Genomic DNA, 23,511 nt, shown 5'->3' on the forward strand with positions numbered 1-23,511 from the left:
CCCTGGCGGTGCTCAGGGGACCATATGGGATGCTGGGAATCGGGACCATATGGGATGCTGGGAATCGAACTCGGGTCTGCTGCGTGCAAGGCAAATGCCCTACCCACTGTGCTATCGCTCCAGCCCCAGCAGGTATCATTTTAGAGACTGCCTACACACCATCATCAATTTATCAACAGCTCATAATCAATCTGATTAGAATATAATTCAATTGAAAGACAGTTCAATTAAATTCCTTGCCTACTGGTAGGTTGAGAAATTTGGGGAAATTTCCATTAATCAAGATAGGACAATCATTTAATTTCTTAGGGTCTTAAAAGATTTACTTTTTTCTTTTTTATTTAGTGTTTGGGCCATACCTGACTGTGCTCAGCATTTACTCTAGGCTCTGTGCTCAGGGATCACCCCTGGAAGGCATCAGGGAACCTTGTGTGGTGTGCCAGAGATCAAACCTAGGTGGGCTACATGCAAGGAAAGCACCTTACCCCCTGTCCTATCTCTCCAGCCTAGAAGTTCTGTTGTTTTTTTCCTCATTGTGGGCAAAGTTCTATCAAACGCCTCCATAGAAAGAGAAAGCAAGCTCCAGAGATCAATGAAATGCTCTACCTATATGAGCATATTTCTATTACAGCAAACTGACCAACTGGACACCTGACCCTAACCACAAGGATGTGCGATCCTAACACTTGTGCTTGAGAACTAGAAATGCCTGGGACACAGCACACATGACTACTACAGTCATTCTGGTTTCTGAACAGCCATCCATCCTACCTCCTGTAAGAACTACATAACCTGTAGAACGGTTACAACCGAAAGGACGAACTATTAGGATGTGTGCCAACTAGAACTCACATATAATCTACCTTGGAAAAGTCTGTAGAGATATATGGAATTTATAAGATACCGTCAAGATATTTTTCCAATTTATACATAAAGATTCACAGATGCTTTAATACAAAATCCTGGATAGAACTCAAATGTTCGCCCACAGATGAATAAACACATGGTAGGATATCCACGTATAATGGATTACTCAGCCACACTTTCAAAGTTTGGCAGTGTGCATTGTTTTGCCTGTTGCATTTTGTTTTCATAATCTTGTTTATTTCTAAATAGGCAAAGAATTTTAATTGCTAATCTCAAATTACTCATCACACAACAGCTTGGTCTTATTCTATGAACAGTTTGATATTTGAAGATATAGCCGTAAAACCTTTCTTAGTCTTTTCTTCATTTTTTTCCAACAGTAGCCATTGGATCAGTCTTACTTTCTCTAGCTAGCTGCTGATTTCCTATGTCCAGCATCTGGTGATAACTTTGTGTTTGTTGTACTGAGTTCCCTTAGGAAATTTTGTTTGTTCGCTTGTTTTTGTAAGATACCGGTGGGGCTCAGGACTTGCTCCGGATGTTGTTTGGGAGACCACCCGGGTTGTTAGGTAGCCTGTTAGGAAGGCACCCTACCTGTTGTACTATTGCTCTGGCCCCTCCCTTAGGAATTTAAAGATCTGTATGTGGATCCAGTCAGCAGACAGTGACCAAGAAGAAATCTTCCCAATATAAATAAATTAATGATATTATTAAGTCCAATTTCTCCAAATCTGGTAGAGAATAATGAACTTTATCTTTTAGGATGTCCTGAAAAAGAATAGGTTAAAGGCTTGGTCCCTAATACACAAAGGAAAAAAATGACAATTGGCAAGTCAGAGCTATTCAGTTCCTGTAAGGAGGATCTGTGCTAGAATCCAAAGCTTTACATGATACAGGTGGGGCTGCTTCTTGTTAGCCAAATAATCACAACAGAGTTGTGAAGAAGCTAAGCGAGTTTTAAAGTTCTCAAAATTTACCTAATAACTGTTATTAACAAGTACATATTTTTGGATAACCATATTTAGAAGGGAGTTCTAAAATTACAGACCCTATTTACTTTAATTAAAAAAGAAGTTTTTTCCCACATGGAAGTGGCTCAACTAATTATGAATTATTAGTCTAAGACTATTATAAATTACTAAACAAAAGCAATTTAGTGAAAAGCTTAGATTTCAAATCAGATATTATATAAAGATAACCTAAAAAAAGCACACCAACTGTGAAGGAATCTTGTCCCCACCAGCATCCCCCAAATCTTAAAATTTGATCTGGTCATGTTTGAATTCTAACACTCGATTTATAGAAAATAAAGAAAAACAGGTTAAAAGTTATGCCACGTGGTAATAATTAGCAAAATCTATAGTCAGAAGGACTCCAGATGAATTTTGTTTCAAAAATCCCAAAAAGAAAAAAAAAAAAAACATAGATGGAGAGGTTATACACAGGTTTAAAAAATACTTAAGTGATAGTAGTTTACGACAAGTTCTTATTTGGACCCTACCTAGTTCAAACAAGTTAACAATATATTCATGTACTTGAGATACATATCTCAAATTTCCATGACATTTGACATCAACTATTAATTTTCCTATATGCAACAGTGATTTGTGGTATTTTTCTAAAAATTCCTCTTTTAGACACAAACTGCAATATCTATGTAAAGAGTTCTTTAAAAAAAATTAAGAGCAACACAGTATTGCCAACTTTTGGGCCACTTTTGATATATGTAAACATGTTAAGCTGTAATTAGCTTGCTTTCTTAGTCTATCATGTTAGAGTATGAAAGACTATATATGTAAATAGTATACATTTGGGAATCATTTATTTTGCTAACAAGTGGTAGGACTAAACAAGTTCAAGTACTAAAACTCAGAGCTATTCCCCTTCCATCATGCAGCGATATGACCAGTGTTGGTGAGAATCCAAAATCCTATTTAAATTCTGTTCTCAGGAGCAGAGAGAGAGTACAGCAGGCAAGTCACTTGCCTTGCATGTCTTGGACCCAGTTCAATCTCCAGCACCCTATGGAGGCTCCCTCAAGCACTCTAGGAGTAATCCTTAAGTGCAGAGCCAGGAGTCAACCCTGAGCACATCCAAGTATGGTCACCCAAACTAAAACCAATACAAAACAAAAAATAATTTGATTCTTAAAATAAAAATGAGTTTAACATCTATAATTAGCCCTAAGTGACAAGAGCTCCAATCACTTTCGTTGTGCTCCTCAGAACCTGATTTTGAATTTAATTGAATGCAGGAAAAATCAATTAAAGTAGTGTGGCTTCTGATAAACCAGGAGTAGCACACCAGATTAGATGGGATGTAAGTAAGTAGGCAACCAATCTTGATTAGCAAAATATAAACACAGAAAGCTTAAGTTGTAATTTCATTTTAGTAATCTCTTATACAAGGGCTTAATGGCTCCATGGTGATAATACAACAATCTTCACTTTCTTCTAAAAATTCTGTTAACAAATTATTGATAACAAGCAATATAAAACAAATTATTGATGGCCTGCAATGAAGGCAGGCTTAAGAGATAGGAAAATTGAAGACAATGGTAGAGGGAAGGTGTAATGGTGGTAGGATTGGTGTTGGAATATTGAATGCCTATAACAAATCATTACGAACAAGTTTGTAAACCACAGTGTTTATCTAAAGTGTAAGGGGAAATAATTAAAACAATTGCAACAACAACAAAAACCAAGTAGTGTGGCTTATCATCAGTGGGAGAGACTATTTGAAAAGGCAAGGTCTGACAGGATAACACCAAAGTTCACAGCAATGCCACCTGCATATACCCTTTGCTGCTTCTTAACCTCTCTGTGCTTTAAATTGGGGATAAAAATACTAGCCTCTTAGGAGGATCAGAAGACTAATGACTTCACATTAAAAATATCTGATTAGTTCAATGGAAAAATTCAATAAATAATGGCCAGATACATGGTTCTGATTTGATACTATTACAACCTATCTGATGAATATAAACATATGTGATAAAATTTCAGAGACTAATGTTCTAGTTCTATAATATTCTCATGTTCTTTAAATAAAAAGTAAGTTATTTTGATAAATTGAATACAAAATAAGTTCTTGTATGTATATATTTTTTTTAACTTTTTTTTTTTTTTGGTTTTTGGGTCACACCGGCAATGCACAGGGGTTACTCCTGGCTCTGTACTCAGGAATCACTCCTGGCGGTGCTCGGAGGACCATATGGGATGCTCGGAATCGAACCCGGGTCGGCCACATGCAAGGCAAATGCCCTACCCGCTGTGCTATTGCTCCAGCCCCTGTATCTATATTTTTTGGAGGGGCAGGGGGAGTTGGGGCCACACCTCTTAAAGCTCAGGGGTTACTCCTGGCTCTGCTCTCAGGAATTACTCCTGGCAGTACATGGGGGACTAAGTGGGATGCTGGACATCGAACCCAGGTCTGTTGTGTGCAAGACAAGCACCCTACCTGCTGAACTATCTCTCCAGTTTCTCAGAGTTGTTAGATTTTAAAAAGAACGGTTGGAGAGTTAACTCAAAGGGCTGGTGCATGCCTCCTGCATGCCATAGGCCCAGTCTGTTCCCAAGAACTATAAGGTCTTCTGTACACTGATGGGTGTGAGCTCTGAACTGGGAAAATCCTGTGAGTACTGCCAGGCACAGTTCCCCCAAAAAATAAAATTTAATTTAGTTTAGTTTAAAAATCAGGTTTACTAGTTTTCAGTTAGAATCTTGCCAATTTAGTAAAATTAAAACAAAAAACAAGCAAATAAGAAAACTATAAATCCAGTATGAAATGTTTCCTTAAAGCTTAAGTAAGGTGCTGGAGCGATAGCACAGCGGGTAGGGCATTTGCCTTGCACGCAATGGACCCGGGTTTGATTCCCAGCATCCCATATGGTTCCCTGAGCACCACCAGGGGTGGTTCCTGAGTGCAGAGCCAGGTGTGACCCAAAAAGCAAAAAGCAAAAAAAAAAAAAAAAAAAAAAAAAAAAAAGCTTAAGTAATTTCTTACTAATTCTCATTACCAAAACCCAAAACCTTGCGCAGAATGTCTGTTTCAATTTTTAAGAAAAGCATACAATGAAATATTCTGGAAATGACTGCTTCTTAAAAAATACATAGTTACAACAACATAGTTACAAGCCTGAAAAATGTAAATATATAAAGCAAGAAGGAGTTATTTTTCTGGTCATAAAATATTTATTAAGGTATACTTTGGGGAATATAGTGAATATAAAATTTAGGATCACAATATGAAGTAATTTCAATCCTCTCAAAAGTCAGCCCAGCCCTCAATGCTCTGCAGATGTAAAACCACTGGTGAGATTCACTAAAAGCAGTTTGACTAGTACAGAAGAGGCATTTCATGAACATTTACAACTAGAGCATCTGAATACCTCTTTTAAGTGCAAAACCACGCCACATTACACTAATGCAGTAACAATGCATTCATATTGTTCTCATTAGTCATTAGTAGTCAACTTGCATAAAACACCAGAAAAAAAGCACAGTGGTGCTCACAAAATGGGCTAAAAAACACATTGCAATGGAAGAAGATACATTAAAACAAAATATGCACACTACAGAAGCTGCGTTCATTTCAAAGATCTCAGTTGTTATTTCCTTTTCTGTGAAATCAAATTACATGAACCAGGCACAACTAATATTTGAGAGGCAGTGTGTAGCTAAAATTTCATTTAACTAATGATTCAATGATTTAAAAAATCCCCATAAATCTTTTCTGTCCTGAGGTAGTTGCAAAATAAATCATAACTTGGTTATCAACTAGAGCTGAGGCTTTGACTTTTTGCTCATTCAAACTAGTTGTTACTGTCAGGAACTACCTTTGATATTTAAAAGACAGCTGAGAAATGGGCCTCTTACTACACACACAGGATGATGGCTAAGTAGGAAAGAGGATTCGCTGCTTCAGAACGTGAGCGAGATATGGTCCACCATAGCTTCCACGTCCCCCCTCCCTCCCCCCATTTTAGATTCTTTATTGTCCAAAAAGCCACCACGAACAACACAGTGGTAGATCATCGTCCTTTGCTGTACCCAGGGAAGAAAAGATCAAGGAGAGTCTGCAGAATTTCATTGGGGATCATGATGTAATTCTGGCCAAGATCATGCCGGCAAGCAGGGCAGGAGAAAACTTGTGCCTTAAAGGAGCGCTGTAAGCAATCCTATGGCAAAAGCAAGATCAAAGAAAAAACAAAATGAAACATTCAATGTCATGTGAGGATAAAGCATGTAAAAAAGTACTTAACAACTACATTTTTTAGTAGAAACTATAAAATTACTGTATGGCATAATAGGAACATACACGGTAAGTTCTGAAACTGAATTATTAAAACTAGTTTTTTAACATGCCCTTTTTTTGGGCGGGGGAAGGTCACACCTTGCTGTGCTTCGGCAACCGCGTGGGGTGTCAGGGATCGAACCCAGGCTGGGTATGTGCAGCCCTACCCACTAAACCATGGCTCCAGTCCCTTTTGTTCATTTTTAGCACATAAGATGATGAGGACAATGACTTCACTTTTGTTTGTTTTCATTTTCTCATCCAGTAAGTGGGGGCTCCACTAGATCCATCTTTTGAGCTGCATTTTAATTGAAAGTTGGGAGGGTGGGGGGGGACGACTCGGGCCACCAGCAATGCTCAGCCAACCAGGCTTGAGGATGTGTTACTACAGATCCCCAGTGGTTATGGGGACCCTCAGGGCCACCCTGGCAGTAGTATGGGGCCTCTAGAGCTGCACCTGGTAGTGTCTGGAAAGCGAGGTGTCGTGTTTCAAACCAGAAGCAGCTCCCTCCCCCACTGTGACTACCCTAGTCTGTATTTTAATGGAGAAAAGGTTTAAGAAAATAAATTCTGGATTCCTCAGCTTAGAACTATGTTATATATTTTACTAAAAATATATATTGTCATGCAACATATAAAGGAACTTCTAAAACTATAGTATTACATAGTTATAGGACATTGTTATATATATAGGACAAACACTTTTGGGGAAAGTTTATTTCTAATTTATGAAGGAAACTATAGATTAGAAGTTAGGTGAGGGGGCTGGAGTGATAGCACAGCGGGTAGGGCGTTTGCCTTGCACGTGGCTGACCCAGGTTCGAATCCCAGCATCCCATATGCTCCCCTGAGCACCGCCAGGGGTAATTCCTGAGTGCATGAGCCAGGAATGACCCCTGTGCACTGCCGGGTGTGACCCAAAAAGAAAAAAAAAAAAAGAAGAAAAAAAAAAAAAGAAGTTAGGTGAGAGCACAAAACTGGTAAGCAGTAGAATAGGATATTCTAAACCTGGTTTCTAAAATTCTGTTTTACTCTTACACAACTCCGACTAAATAATATTCAATTCAGATGGGCATGCTGCCAAGACAGAATAAGTTTAGAATTCCTCTAAGTGCATGGAACAATTCCAGCTTGACTTTCAATATAGCAAACATATTTGATTTATCTTAGAAAACAGCACTGACATATCCTTACTACTTTCTCCCCATTTTAAACCCTTCTTCGCAATTCTAAACAATAGAGTACCTCAACATATCCATCTGGATCAGTATTTATAGAATTAAATTTACCATCAAGATGCAATTATATATTTCTAAACAAGCAAGGTTCTAGAACTGTTCTGCTTGCTTCTTGCTTCAGAACAGTGCTTCTTCACATATTACAAATAGATTTAGTATGCCTTTGCGAAACAAGGGAGAATAAGAAAGGAATTCTACTTACTTTACAGACATTGTGGAGGCAATCTGTTGTAACAGGCTGGTAGACTAGCTCCTGGCAGCAGACACACATGAAAGATTGTTCCAATTTTTTTAGAAAATTCTAAAATGGTAAAAAGGGTGAGAGAAAAAGGTTAGTTTTATGTACATTCTTCATGTTAATAGAAACGCAGAATTTATAAGAATTACAAATAAGAAATTTAAACTCAGACCTCATTTCAAAGGTGCTTTAACTTTTATTTAAAAACAGAGTAATAATTTGACAGAGTAAATTATCAACAATGTGTCATCCAATACATTAAGAGAATATGCTAATTAGGGGAGATGTCTAAAAAACTCGAATTTTTAACATCACACATCCTCTCCCTGATAAATTGTTAATGACTATCTTTCCCAGTACCTCCATGGTATCTGAAATTAAAATTTAGATACTAGAGGGATTTTGAATTCCATGTACTCAGGGACTCATCTCTGTGAAGTGGTGATGAAAACAGTAAGGCTCCTGCTCTTACAGAACCCTATTTTTCATTTGAAGAGTAGACAAAAATCTATTTCAGGTAAGAGTACCAGAAGAAATAAATCAAAACAACAGAGTGGCTATTTTTGAAGCAATGGCCACGGAAGGCCTCACTGAGCAGTGTCATACTTTTGCAGAAACTTAAAGGATAAGGTGCAAGCCATGCAAAGATAGAGGAGAATTCTAGTCAGTGAGGTAATACATATGGTAAAGGTCTTGAAGCAGAAATCACTGTAACCAAAGCAGTCTGGGCTGACTGAGTAGCAAGAGGAGACTGAAGAAGTAGGTAGAGAAGCCAGAGCATAGAGAACTTTGGGAAGGTATTTGGGTAGAAATTCACTCACATATGTAATATAAATAGCCAACTCCTGTTTTTTTTCTAGCTAATAAATTTTTTCCTGGCTTATCAGGAGAATAGATATAACATAACAGGACAACAACAGTGCATAAGCACTAAGAATTACCCCTAGCATCTGGCTTATTTTACCCGTAGGCTGAACAAATAGGTATTGAAACTTGTGCTGACTTAAGATTTATGCTATCAGGTGACTGAACTGCAATTTTCCTGATGAAGTTCTGTTTTTGTGCCACACCCAGTGATTCTCAGAACTTACTCCTGGCCCTGTGCTCAGGGATCACTCCTGGCAGGGCTCAGGAAATGGCATGTGTTGCCGGAAATCAAACCTGGGTCGATGGGTGCAAGGTAAGTGCCCTACTTGCTGGCCTACTGCCCTGGCCCTCCTGATGAGTTACAGATTAAGCTGAATGGATTCTACAACAGAAAATCTCATCATATCTGAATCTCAACACAAACGAAGTTCAAACATGCACAAGTAAAAAAATCAATTTTAAAGCATTTAAATATTATCCCAGGTTATTTCTGAAAGGTAATTGCAACACTGGATGAGAAGACTGGATAAAAGGATCAGGTTGTGACCAACTTGTGAAAATGACACATCACATGGAAACAAGTTTTCATCATTTTTTAATACACAACATTATTATTTAAAAGAACATTTACATACTGGTCCTTCCACAAGAGACGCGAGCACTTCATCCCATAGCTTCTGGTTTTGATGATCTTCTCTGATTAGACGTTGTTGTTGAGGGGTGAGTTGGAAAGCCTCCACTGCTTCTGCTGAATCTGATGCTTTGGGCACTTTGGAGGCACTTGGACAATTGTCTAGATTTATTTAAAATTACATCAGAGAACTGATAAGTGAGTGGCTCTGAGCAGAACTATGTAACAAAAGCATTAATGCACCAGTTGTATCTAACCTATTTAAAGATAAACTGCATAAAGCAGCATCTAACCTCCCCTGAAGTCTAGGCTATTGGGTGTTGGTTCTGACCCTATTGAAATATACAAGAAATATCCTCTGGGCTGGAGTGATAGCACAGAGGGTAGGGCATTTGCCTTGTATGCGGCCGACCCGGGTTTGATTCTTCCGTCCCTCTTAGAGAGTCCGGCAAGCTACCGAGAGTATCCCACCCGCAGAGCAGAGCCTGGCAAACTACCCGTGGCGTATTCAATGTGCCAAAAACAGTAACAAGTCTTAAGTAGAGATGTTACTGGTGCCCGCTTAAGCAAATCAATGAACAGTGGGATGACAGTGACAGTGATCTCTCTAACCTTCCCAGCACCAGTCCCTCCAAATATTACTTGGTTTTAATTTCGTATAAATTTCATTCTTTATTTTTTTGCTTTTTTGGTCACACCCAGCAATGCACAGTGGTTGTTCCTGGCTCATGCACTCATGAATTACTCCTGTTGGTGTGTGGGGGATGATATGGGATGCCGGGAATCAAACCCGGGTTGGCTGCATGCAAGGCAGATGTCCTACCCACTGTGCTACTGCTCCAGCCCCTCATATAAATTTCCTTCTCAAATAATTATCTAAATATTCTCTTTCTTAGAAACTATGTCATTAGGACTTATGCTCTGCAATCGATACCTACCATCTGGAGTTGGCCTTTTGGAGACTTCACTGGCCTGCTTCTTTGACTGTCCTTTAGTCTTTTTCCCATCCTTATCTGAAGGGTAACCGACTGGATACTGATGGGAGGAAAAAGCATAATACAGACTCAAAACTTCATTCAGAAGGGGAATGGACTCTAGATCCTAGTGAGAAATTTAAAAAGGGAGTGGGAGGGGAGGAGTCTACACTTGCCCTGAACTGTAGTATATCTTTAAACAGAGGCAACAGACATTTAAAAAAAAAAAAAAAAAACCTAACAGAAACGGAATAACAGAATTCTCTGTAGATTCCTAAAATCCCCAATTCAATTTCAAGTCTTGTTTTTACACTATTTGATATCAAAATGATCTATAATCTTAGTTTTGGATGTAAATGAGGAAAGGTAAGTTGTGAATACTTGGTTAGAAAAGCTTAAGGAAGCAGGAAAACTGGAACTGAGACCTAAAGGCTGGGGAACGTCAACCACAGAGCACGAAGAGCTCAGGGACTGCACTCAGATGAGCTCCTCCCTTCTCAGCAAACCTTCAGGGTTAAGCTTCTTACCTTCCAAATTGAGGGAGGGAGGGAAGTTTCAGAACACCTCAAGTCACTAAATTATGGGAATTTACACCAGCTGAAAGTTAGACTTTACTGTGTTAATGTCAGAATGCACAATAGGTGATTCACAATTGAATGTGGCTTCATTAACACATATTGTAACACCAGCATCAAAGTGTTAAGGAATTCATTCTAACAATTATCCTTGATTTTCCTGGCTACGTGCTATTGTTTTTTTTTTTCTCCCTTGCAGGTGGCCAAGCATTATGATTAACATGCCTTTTAAACCTCAAAATATTTCCAGTCTTATTGATGACATCCTTAACTCTTTGTAGTGAATGATCTTCTGTTCAGTTTCAAATCTATTTAGAAAACAACTCTGCTGAAGAGTGGAGCTGAAAACCTTTTTAAAACTGTATTGAACAAGTTTTGGGCTGGAGTGATAGCACAGCGGGTAGGGTGTTTGCCTTGCACGAGGCCGACCCGGGTTCGAATCCCAGCATTCCATATGGTCCCCCGAGCACCGCCAGGAGTAATTCCTGAGTGCATGAGCCAGGAGTGACCCCTGTGCATCACCGGGTGTGACCCAAAAAGCAAAAAAACAAACAAACAAAAAAACAAAACAAAAAACAAACAAAAAAACCAAAACTGTATTGAACAAGTTTTAAAATATTGTTTTATTGAGTTTTGTTTTGGGCCAACCCCAGCAGTACTCAGGGCATATACTTGGCTCTATGCTGGTGGACTCAGGAGCTGGGGATTGTGTGCAAGGCAAGTGCTCTGTCCACTGTACTATCTGGCTCCAAAATTTTGTTTAAAAAAATCTGAGGTGGGGGGGGGCAGTTATTTTAGCAGGTGTAATTCAAACAAATTTCGAGTTTTGAAAGAAAGCAAAACCAGAAATTGACTCACTGGGTAGTCAGGCCCTTGCCCAAAGTTCAGCCTCTACACACACAGTGGGCAGAGCCAGGAAGCACAATGATGGGGAGTGATAGGGTCTGAAGGAGGAGGAACTCAAACCACACTCTGAAGTCAGTGTCGGATGAAGTCTAGGGTGTACAGGCAGTAGAGGCGGAAATATAGCCAGGCTACCCTGCACATAAAGTCTGATGTGGGTTAATAGCTGAGTATGGACAAGGGGGCACAAAGGCCAAATCACTAAAGGTGGTGACAGGACAGAGAAGGAGCTCTGAGGGGGGGAGCAGAGGGGTGAAGAAAATCAAAAAGGGTAAAAGCACATCACTCTTATTCGACACCTTCCCCCGTCCCTACCAGACATGCCCCCATGCCCTCTAGAATTAACTTCACTTCTTAAGGATTCCTTACACCTAAGTTGTAAGGTTCTTTAAAAATTCTTCATTTTTATTGAGATTCTGTGGTTTACAATGATTTTTTCCCGTTTTATTTTTTAATAAAGCTGTTCACAATATTTGTGGGTTTTTTTCTTTCTTTCTTTCTTTCTTTTTTTTTTTTTGCCTTTTTGGGTCACTCCTGGCTCTGCACTCAATTACTCCTGGCGGTGCTCAGGGGACCATATGGGATGCTGGGAATCGAACCCGGGTCGGCCCCGTGCAAATGCCCTACCCGTTGTGCTATCACTCCAGCCCCTGTTCACAATATTTGATTACACCAATCCCATGACCATTACACCTTCCCACCACCAAACCTCCATCCTGAACCCCACACCCTGCCCCTGTACCAGAACCAAAATAATTTATTTTGTATTGCTTGTTATAAATAATCCACTAAAAATGATCCAAAAAAAGGTTTCTCAGAGGATCGTGTGTGAAGATTGTTGTATTTCACCCAGGAGCCAGTAGCCCTTCTATAAGAGATTAGTAACGTGTTATTAAAGGTTGAGCCTTGTGTGCTTATATCTGTATTTGTATAAATACATTTCCCCCCAAGATTGGTTGCCTTCTATTTTAATCCCAATCAATGTGGTGTGCTACTCTTGGTATATCGGTGGCATAAAGTATGAGATGTCTAGGAATAGACTCACTCATGGGTGAGGCTTGGCCCGAGCGTGTGGAGAGCGGCCATGAGCAGGGCTGTGGCTGAGTTCTGGGCTGCCAGGGCTGGGTCCACTGGGGCAGGGAGGGGCCTCACCCACCCCCCTCTGGGGTGCCCTGAGTGAAACAGCCTGGCATGGGGTCTGGAAGCATGGCTATGGGGTATCGTTCAGTGCTCTCTTCTGAGAGATTTATTGTTGAGTCTCTGCATCATGGTTGTTAATATAGTTCCCTCTCTCTTTTATTATACCTTGAGACATTCCAATCTGTGTTTTTAAAAAATTATTTAATTAATTGATTTTTTGCTTTTTAACCACACTTTGTGATACTCAAGGGTTCCTCCTGGCTCTGCACACTCAGGAATTACACCTAGCGTTGCGCAGGGGACCATCTGGGATGCTGGGAATTGAACCCAGGTTGGCCACATGCAAAGCAAATGCCCTACCCGCTGTGCTATTGCTCCAGCCCTGAGACATTCCAAACTGAATGGAAGTACTTTACCTCTCATTGACAAGCCCAGCTTTCCTCAAGCACAAATTGTGGTCTTAAGGCAGTTTGACACCTAGAAAACTATCATTTTCCTTCATATACTTGTGAGATCTCATTCCTCACCCCCTTAGATGTTATAACCTTATAGGTTATGTTCATGTTAAGGAATATCAAATAGTACAGAGGTGTATGTTTTTAATAAAGCAAGTGATTTAGACAAATGCACTCTAACCTGTAAACGTAGACATAACCTCCTTGACCGCTCTATTCCTTCTGAGGTCCAAGGAGCAGGTTCAACGTCATCTCTTCTTAAAAGATAGCGCCAAACCAAAAACCCATGGCTTGATGAAATTTCTGGCCAGTATTTCACCACCTAAATAATAATATGTCAGTACTAGTTTGAAATATAAAGTATGCACTTATTTATAATGTTATGTTAGTGTAAACTTGGCAGAACTAAGCACAAAATGCAAAAGAAAAATTTAAAAGATACTTGCTTTGCTGTATGAGTGTAAACAGACTATTCATTGATACACTGTTCTGACTTTATTTTCAATTAAGATAGTTCCCATAAGTACAGACTGCTATCTATTTGAAATAGGAGATTTTGCTAATTAACAAGACTTTGCAAAACAGTAGATAAAATGGAGGCAGTAGATGCCTGTTTTTTTCTCAATGAATGCAACTTACTTCAAAAGTGATAATGTGCTCTTCTTTGAAAATTACAATTTAATTCATTGTGAAAGATGTTAAGAATCAAGTTCTGTAATAGCCAAGTTTTTAATCAAAGAGAATATATACTTGTAAAAACCATAGCCCAAAATATAACTCTGCCCTGAGGAATTTCAAATAAGCTTTAAAAGCAAAGTATTAAAGTTAAGAGCTTGCTTGTGCATCTGTTACATTTGCAGAAAAGGTAGAAGTAGTGATTACAACGGTCTATTTCCTTCAGCCCACCCACAGAAGAGTAGTTCCCCCTGTAGCTACCCTGTCTTGAAAGCCCAGGAAGAATGACTAACAAGATGTCATGCCAGATAGAGCACCTTATAAATGCCATCATATCTGTTGCCTTCTTCAGGAGCATATTTGCTGATCTTCCTCCCTTTAAAACTGCGTATCACTCTGACTGGCTTACCAGCTCTCCAATTCCGAGACTCTGCTCCAATTTTATCATCCAATGGAGCATCACAGTTTAGGGCCAATGCCCTAAAAAAATAAAACAAAGTCTTTATACCAAGTAATCTTTCTTCAATTATATAATCGCATCATTAGCTCAATTAAAAGGTGAATTATGCCTTACCTGATGGTTAAGTTTCTATGATTCTTTCCATATTATTCCAGATAATAGGATTATGCTTTCCCCCACCAGCAGAGAAGACAAATCAGTTTTCTGATGTCACCCCCAAGCCGGGGGATTGGTTCTCAGATAGCCTGTAGGGTTCTTCTGAAAGTAATAACATCTGTGCCACGTATAATAGAAAACAACTAAAAATACATGGAATTTTCTTTAAATAACGTTTTTTGAGGGAGGGGAGAAAGTTGGATAACTAAAGCAAGTGATTGTTGTAATATTTATTTTTGATAAGGGAATGAGGTAAATTGCTGGAATAATGTAGAAAGAAATCCAGAAAATTTGTTAGCAAGGTACAAATGACCTTTCCAGGTAAACTTTCCACATTCCAGACAAGCATAGAGGTTTCTTATAGTTTAGAATATATTAAGACCAAGTTCAATAAGAGAATATTCTTTAAAGACCTCCAGTAAAGGATAAATTTAAATAAAACTGAAGCATAAAATGCCTTTGCTAAATCATGATAATCAAGATTTTTGGCTGCTTGATATCTCATTTTACTGATATATGAAAAAGGAAGAACTGTGAACTGGAAGCAGAGCCTAGTTCAGTTTCCTTAGTATGTGTGCACACTTAGTAGAAATTAATCAGTAAGGTTATGGAAAAGTTAAAAGAGCTTTCTTGGTAGGGTTTAGCTCTGCCAAATAAAACAAAAAAACCAGAAACCCTAAACTAGAATCTGTTTAAAATTAGTGTTCTTCCTCTAAGTCATCTACTTCCAAAGTGAAAATAAACTACTAAAAACCACGAGGGTTATAATGCGTGTGTCTATGTGTGTGTGTGTGTATATATATATATATATATATACATAGATACACATGTGTATATACACAAACCCAAATCTGGTGGTCATATATAATATAAAAATGGGTAAAATTCCCTTTACACTCAAAAAAAAAAAAAACACAACTTAAAACTAACCTACTGAAATCTCTTTAACATAGTTGTGTTGTTAAAGTAAATGAAGTACTTAAGTACTCTCAAAAAAAAAAAAACCTCCTTCTCTAGATGTAGTCAAAGTTAAGTTTACCAAGTTATCTTTTTTTAACTCTAGGAACTGCTTTAAAATTCTGAGAGGTAGGAGGAAATGTTGATGTCAACTTCAGGGCTAGTGTTCTACCATATTAATGGAATGCTTATTGAGATATACCTAGTTCATCCTCTTCACCTTAAGCCAGGACAAAGATAATACTACCTTCCTATTAATAAGTGGACTGTTCTGGTGCTCACTGGTACCTTCAGTCAAAATGAATGCCACCAGTAACTGGCACCGTTAACTCACTTCTAACTTCATATTCTTTTCAAGCTGTTCAAGGATGTAAAAAGAGTCCAAGAGGATAAAATGAGGCAAAACAACAGGCTTTTCCATTATAGTAGCTGCAGCTCAAGGGGCTGCCTTGAAATGCCCTGATAAAGGATGGTACGTCATTGCAAAGGAAAAGCTAAGAGAGAGCAACAAGCTTTTCCAAAGTAAGAAACAGATGTCTAAACTAACTCTTACAAACTCGAATCAACTCCTGAGTTAGAAAAGATCTCAGCATGGGTCAGAGATAAAGCCCTTTCCTCTCAGTTTTCATGTTTTAAAAAGTTCTGCTTGAGTTCTTTATAACCACAAGGTGTACACATAGCCTGGTGTAGAAATGAACCATATGGATGTAAGAATCGGTATGCCAAGTAAATCCTAAATGGTTTTGAGTCACTATTTCCTTCTCACTACCTCCCATTTAATATATTTTTGCTGCTGTCAATTATTTTCTAATGAAACTATCATAAGATAAACAAGGTGTACTGATTTGATTATGCAAAAGCTTGAAATGAATTTACCATGGACATCACAAGTTCAAGCAGCTAATATAAGTACTTTCATTCCAGCAAAATTATTACTATTAAATGAGAGATGCAATTTTCAAATTTGACAGCTGGAAGAAGTCTTCTGAAAGGTCTAAGTACACTTTCATTGATAAAAAGATGTAAAACTATTTCTCTTTTAAGATGATTCCTATTGAAGAGCTGTTTTCATTTTAGAAGAATTGCTAGGGACTGAATTCCTACCTCAAGAATGTTTTCACCAGCAAATCTGACCTGTCTCCTCTGCTGGTTCAATAAAATAATCCTACTGTCAGAAATAATATAGAAGGAAGATACAAAAACAGAATCTATATAACTCCGTATGCAACAAAGCCTTAACATATTATGGGTATATTCTTCACCCAGGAATCAGAAATTGAGGGCACACTACTTAAAACTGATTGACTTAGGCTCAAGAAAGAAAGGAATAAAAAACCCCAAACCCCCATTCACTTTTACTTAATGACCCACAAAATACCCTTAATAGTAGGATATAAAAATGTTCAACTTTATGAGATGATCATATAATTTTAAATGTACCAAGTTATAATGTGGTTCTTGCTCTCTAGTAGTTTGGGTTACTAATTCTTTTATCATTGGTATTAGCATGCATTCATTTATGAAACAAAACACTTTGACGTTACTTATATGTTCCCAGGGAAGTGGAATGTCAGTAATATATCTATAAAATAAAATAAAGGTCAAAACACAAGGTGGCTCTTTTGTAATAACTTAGAAGCAGTTAGAAAGTCTTTTTTGTAATTAAATTAATATTCCCATTTATAACACTTAAGTGGCAGCTTATTATTATGACTCTTAGAAGCATGTTGAATACAGTTTTGATTAAGTTATTCGGTGTTTCATTTCTACATATAAATGTGGCTCACAAAGACTCCAAATTGACATTGTTAAATTTCTTTTAAACAGGAGTTTGTCATTTTCAAAGACAAATTTTTACTGAGCATAACTTTAACCTATGGGGTAGTAAATTAAAAGGGCCACCTTGTACTCAGATTTGATTAAGTTATATAGGCTTCTTTCCTTTAAAGTTTTTAACGTGTTTCAAAATGCAAGCACGTATTAGGACTAAGAATTATGCAATTTTAAAATAATGATATAAATAAATTAGGATGCATATAATTATCAGATAAATGGGATTTTTATTTTAGATTTTCACCTAAATTTGTTAAGTTTTTTCCTCTATAATATATGATACCAATTATAGTCCTATAATTAAACTTTTATAATAGGCCAAATTCTAAATAATTTTTACAAACTCTAACGAGTACCTGTTCATGTTTGTTAATGTTTGGTCAGCTGATGGTGCACCAATTCGTTTATTACCAGCCAGATTTTTACCACCACTCCCAGTGTATGTGAACTCATCACCTCGGTCCTGCAGGGGAAGAGTTTTGGCATTTAGAAAGTAAAACCCAATAATACTTCCACCAATTCTGTCAGATTTGGTTAAGACACCGTGAATTAATGTTTTCTCAAAGCATCTACCAGAATAAGCAAATTCAACAGCAAATCCAAATCAACATGTGTGCAACATGAAATTGTCATTTCATGAAAAAATTTTATTTTAAATTTATAGTTTTTAACACCTGAAAACGTGACTATGAAGAGATACACACATATACTTAGTCAAATAATTTACTGATTATTTTATCATTTTAATGAATGACTTTCCAATTGCCACCTATACCAGTGTTTCTCAACCTTTCTTTGATCATGGCCCTGTTCTGAACATTTTTCTACCCTTCTTGTGGCCCCTGGTCCTACTAGTTGGCTTCCGAATCTCATGCCATAGTCGCCCCCATTTATGTGATTTGTGACTCCCTTGGAATATCATGGGAACACACAGGAGACCACATGGTTGAGAAATATTGATCTATACCATAATTACGTTTGTGCTAAATTTTAAGTTCTAACAGCAGTAAGTTCCCACATTGAACATTTTTTAGGTTTACTCAAATCACATTCAAGTAAACTGTCACTGTCATCCCCTTGCTCATCAATTTGTTCGAGCGGTCACCAGTAACGTTTCTCATTGAGAGACTTATTGTTACTGTTTTTGGCATATCCAATAAGCACGGGTAGCTTGCCAGGCTCTGCTATGTGGGTGTGATACTCTCGGTAGCTTGCCGGGCTCTGCGAAAGGGGCAGAGGAATCGAACATGGGTTGGCCGCATGAAGGCGAAAGCCCAACCCCTGTGCTATCACTCCAGCCCAAGTAAACTGTAATTGAATATAATATGATGGGGCTGGAGTGATAGCACAGCGGGTAGGGCATTTGCCTTGCATGCGGCCAACCCGAGTTCGAATCCCAGCATCCCATATGGTCCCCTGAGCACCGCCAGGGATAATTCCTGAGTGCATGAGCCAGGAATGACCCCTGTGCATTGCCGGGTGTGACCCAAAAAGCAAAAAAAAAAAAAAAAAAAAAAGAAAACAATATGAAAAGTTGTACAAAATATTTTTTAAAATTCTCTAAAGTTAAAATGTTACATAAACTCTAAATATTCCACAAATATTATATAGCACCACAATATTTCTGTAATAGCTAACAGATTTACATTGATTTTCTCTACTCAATTCAGCACTAAATTACAGCTAAAAGTAATTAACAGTACACATATTGATTCTACAAACACTAGCTAGGTAATAGTTATTAATTCTAAGATTATTTTAATTAGTTTAGAATGAGCTGGAGACACGAAGTTTTCTCTCTAAATGTCGTTGATATTAATGGTCAATTATTCTGCATCTTGTTTTTCCTTTAAAGGCATAATTAAAATCTCATGGCTTTAAACATCTGTATCTGCCAAAAAACCTTGAATTCACTTTCTGTAGCTCCACTTTTGAGGTTTATACTCTGAAGAATAAGAAATTAATTTTTTTAAAAAAGGTTTTGGGCTACATCTGGCTCTGTACTCAGAAATCACTCCTGGCAGAGCTCAGGGGACCACAAGAGATGCTGGGGACCAAACCCAAGTTGGCTGTGTGCAACGCAAGTGCCTCACCCACTGTACTACCTCTCCAGTCCCAGTAATTGAAAGTTTTAATCTTTGCTCTGCACTTGGTCTAAAGGAATTCTAATAATTAAATACATCTAGAACAGTCCAAGGCAATTCTGAAATTGATCAGAAACAATATTTCAAATGTTATCTGGACTGGCTTCATAATGCTGATTTTACCCTGTTGACTTTTAAAGATATAATGTCGAAGTGCTATAAAGGCAAAACCAGTGTGTAGGAGGGCACAGTAGAGACAAGTTAAGCTACATAGATAGCAATTGAAACAGACAAACAAAAATATTCTGAATTATTCTCTGAGCAGTTGATAAAAAAAGTGAAAATTTAAAATTCAGTCATTAATTCCTCTACACCTCAAATCTTTATAGCAACATAAAATAATACAAACCAAAAAACCCAAATCTCTGTATTTTACTGAATGATCGAGACAGGTTCTTTCCACCCTCCCATCCTAGAATTTTTTTTTGGGGGGGGGTCACACCTAGTGGTGCTCAGGGTTACTCCTGGCTCTGCACTCATGGATCACTCCTGGAGGTGATCCATGAGATCTTACGAGGTGCCTGGCATCAAACCTGATTCGACCACTGCAAGGCAAGCACCCTACACAATATAGTATCATTCAAAACCCTCCCTAGGAGTAACATTGTTTTAAAACATTATATAGGAGCCAAAGAGATAGCACACTGAGCTTGCCTTACTGACAACCCAACCATGAGAGACACCACATATGATACCCCAAGCACTGCCAGGAGTGATCCCTGAGCACATGTATAGGAGTAAGCTCTGAGCACCACCAGGTGTGGCCCCAAAACTAAAAATAAAATAAAATGCAACTTTATACAGATATCAGGTATACATTTGTAATTCAATACATTAAGTTCATCATTACAATTCAAACTTCAGTCCTTAAACAAATAGGATCTAAAGAACAGGTTAAAAAGGTTGCATTAAAACTTACTACTTCATCTGCAAATCCTCCAGCCAAGACAAGAGAATAAGCGCCATCGTTACTTCGACCATGAATTCCACCAACATGAGGCCTATGGACACCTGCTTCGCTCACCTACAAAGGAAGTAAAGAGAGATTGAAAATATCTTTAAAAAGTTGAGTTACATTTTTTAAATGCTCACCATATATTATTGGGGCCCCCAACTAAGAAATAAATGTCACCCAGAACCTTAATTTTTGTTCTTTGACTTTACTTTTCCTCAATACACATTCCTTAGGTACTGCACTAATTATTCATAAAATAAAATAGCTTGGATCTAGAATTCTGATTTTCAAAATTACTATATAATCTTCATCCTATGTCCACTAGTTAACTTCACCTCAACTTGGGTAAAAAGAATTTACAATCAGAGCAGACCTCTTTCCCTTCCTATTTCTCAACTTTGATTACAGAACTATTCCTGAGTCAACTGAAAAAACTTGTAAGAGTCCTCTTTGGTTGCAAGTACAGCTGATTTGAGCTCCTAAATCTCTCAAAACTATCTTTTTCTACTTCTTCCACTACAATTTTAGTTTACATCGCAAACGTTAAAAAATAGATTATTTTCACTACTTTCAATGTTCTTTCATTAAATCCAATTTACCCATCATAAATAGAATGATTCTTTAACAAATCTGCTTTTAATTTTCAACTGCTGAAAATACATTAGTCTTAACATATCAAGTACAAGTATCACATATCACCCTCTTTCAGTATAATTCAAATGTTCTTCCCTTTCATTATTTAGCTTCTCCTTGAAAGAGCCTATAGTGTATGTGAGCCCAAACTACTCAATTTTATACCCAAACACTTTCTTAGTCTTGGTTCTGCTATTTTACCATTTTAACGACCTATTACTTTCCTCCTATCTTTAATTCTGGCTCAAGAAAGCCAGAATTTCAAAAATCTGAAACACGGTTCTGAAATTAAAACTCCCTAAGGGGGTGGAAAAAATTTTTAAAGGTTTTTGGGTCATACTCAGCAGTGCTCAGGGCTTTGTCCTGGTTCTGTGATCAGGGTTCACACCCTGGCAGGGTTCAAGGGATTCTTACTGTGCCTGTGACTGAACTAAGGTCAGTCATGTACAAGGTGATCACCCTTTCCCACAGTACTATCCGGCCCTGAGAAAAATATCTTAATTTGTGTGCTTGTTATACAACTGCTATTAAAAAAGAGAAATAAAGGCTGAAATCCAAGTCTGCATAATCGGTTAAGGAAAAGAGGCATGTTGAAACAAATGAGATGCTGATAAGAGTAATAGAACTTAATATTTTGGCCTTGGAATAGCAGTATATTATCAAATAGGATCCTTGATTCACATCCTCACCAAGCTTGGTAAAAATCTGTTTTGAATCTTTCTGCTTCCTAAATGAAAAATCATACTGCTATGGCCAACAATCTCAAAGTCAATTTAGACCACGTAAGGGGCATCTTAGAATTCAACAACGAAACAGTTGACAGGTATATGAAGATTAAAGCAAACAAAAGGTAAGGCAATTAAAAATATACTTTATTAGCTCCGCCCAGACGAGATCCAGAGCACCCGCACAGGAAACGGCCCCTCGACTCCAAAAAGACTATGATCCCGGTGGCCTACTAACCAATTTTGGCACCCAGCGGCTTCTTACAGAAATGCATTTAGACTGTGAACTAAGCTACAACCTCATGCCGCCGGGTAGGGGAAAGGTCTTTCTCTCTCCACCTTTTCTTTCTTCGGAGACAGCAGTGCCATCTTCTAGAGCCCACTATCCAGAGATACGAGTCTGCAGTGACATGGCGCGCAGGAGATCTCGGGAGGGGTGGTGTTACCCGAGCGCTCTCTGCCCAGATGAGATCCGGAGCGGCCGCACGTGAAACAGCTCCTCTGCTCTTAAAAGACTATGATCCCAGCCCTTTGGACCCTGCTGCGGAGCGAGCATGATGGAAGAGCCCAAGGAAGCGCCCTTGGACTCCAAACAGCCCACTGAACTAATTCCGGCATGGGACCAGAGACCCCACGGTGCGCTGAAACAGTGGGAGCCGGGCATCCCCCAATTCTTTTAACCTCTCTCTCTCTCCACACCTCCCCCCTGAGCACAGCGCAGGATCCGCGGTTTTCCTGAGCGCAAAATGGAGACGCCGAGCCTCTCTCTATGCTTCTCCATCTTATGAGCACCATAAAAGGGTAAAAGTTTGTAGTGATGTTATTTCTGGTTGTACTTTCCCTGGACTTTATACAGAAACCCAAAACCTCGCGGCCGCGGCAGCCGTTGATGACCTAATGTCATCTTAGCATCAGCAATATGTAATATGTCCCTTTTTAATGGGTCGGACTTTTGTGGGAGATCCTAACAAGAATAGTAAGTCTGTTGCTGAAATATTGAAGGCAATCTAAGTGGTAGCCATCTCTCTAGACTGAACTAAGCTATATCCCCACACCAGCTGAGAAGAAATATCCTTCTCTCTCGGGAAGAAACGTGGCGTGGTGTCAAACATAGTGTGATGTCCATTAAGCAAACAGACCTGGTGGCGTAGGAATGGGATATAAGGGGAAAAATTATGTACATGGAACAGTGGGACGCTGGTGGAATCTCGAGCCAGAGCCGATACCAGCGCAAGCCCTTCAGTTCCAGAAACTGCTTGCAGACACTCGACTAGTCTATCAACTAAGCCAGAGCCCCACGCCTGCCGATGACGGGAAATAACCATCCTTTTCGGTTTTTTTTCCCTTGTCAGGCAGCGTGGCGATTACCAAACAGGCGTGAACTCGGTGGCGTGGGGCAAGGGGGAAAAAGAAAAGTTATGTAACAAACAGCGGGACTTAATATCTCTATATTCTTAGCAGTGGAGAACTATCAAATGCCTCCTTGGCAATAGGACTGCTTTCCTTTTTTGGGGGAAACCCCAACAACGGTAGTGAGTTGTGTGTTGAAACATGGAATGTAACCGAGATAAGGCATAAACGAAGTGGAACTTATCATGTACAAGGGTGGGGACTGGGGAGGTGGGAGGGGGCGGCAGGTATACTGGGGGGGGTTGGTGATGGGAGATGGGCACTGGTGAAGGGAAGGGTGTTTGAGAATTGTATAACCGACATAATCCTGAGAACTATGTAACCCTCCACATGGTGATTCAATAAAATTATTATTAAAAAAAAAAAAAAAAGACTATGAT

General features: G+C 38.7%; 1 protein-coding gene across 1 annotated transcript in view; it reads right to left on the bottom strand.

The window, feature by feature from the left end:
- Positions 1-5,037: 5,037 nt before the first annotated feature.
- UHRF2 (ubiquitin like with PHD and ring finger domains 2) overlaps positions 5,038-23,511 on the bottom strand; it is an 86,836-nt gene continuing 68,362 nt past the window's right edge. Inside the window, exons 9-16 of the mRNA XM_055136016.1 lie at positions 20,328-20,432; positions 17,621-17,727; positions 14,176-14,338; positions 13,365-13,505; positions 10,075-10,171; positions 9,141-9,298; positions 7,603-7,701; positions 5,038-6,046 (exon numbers count right to left, since the gene is read on the bottom strand). Coding sequence (XP_054991991.1) covers positions 5,900-6,046; positions 7,603-7,701; positions 9,141-9,298; positions 10,075-10,171; positions 13,365-13,505; positions 14,176-14,338; positions 17,621-17,727; positions 20,328-20,432 — 1,017 coding nt within the window. The 3' untranslated portion in view covers positions 5,038-5,899. The remainder of the gene's footprint in view (positions 6,047-7,602; positions 7,702-9,140; positions 9,299-10,074; positions 10,172-13,364; positions 13,506-14,175; positions 14,339-17,620; positions 17,728-20,327; positions 20,433-23,511) is intronic.

This window comes from Sorex araneus, chromosome 1 (assembly GCF_027595985.1).
Source record: "Sorex araneus isolate mSorAra2 chromosome 1, mSorAra2.pri, whole genome shotgun sequence".
NCBI classification, from domain to species: domain Eukaryota; kingdom Metazoa; phylum Chordata; class Mammalia; order Eulipotyphla; family Soricidae; genus Sorex; species Sorex araneus.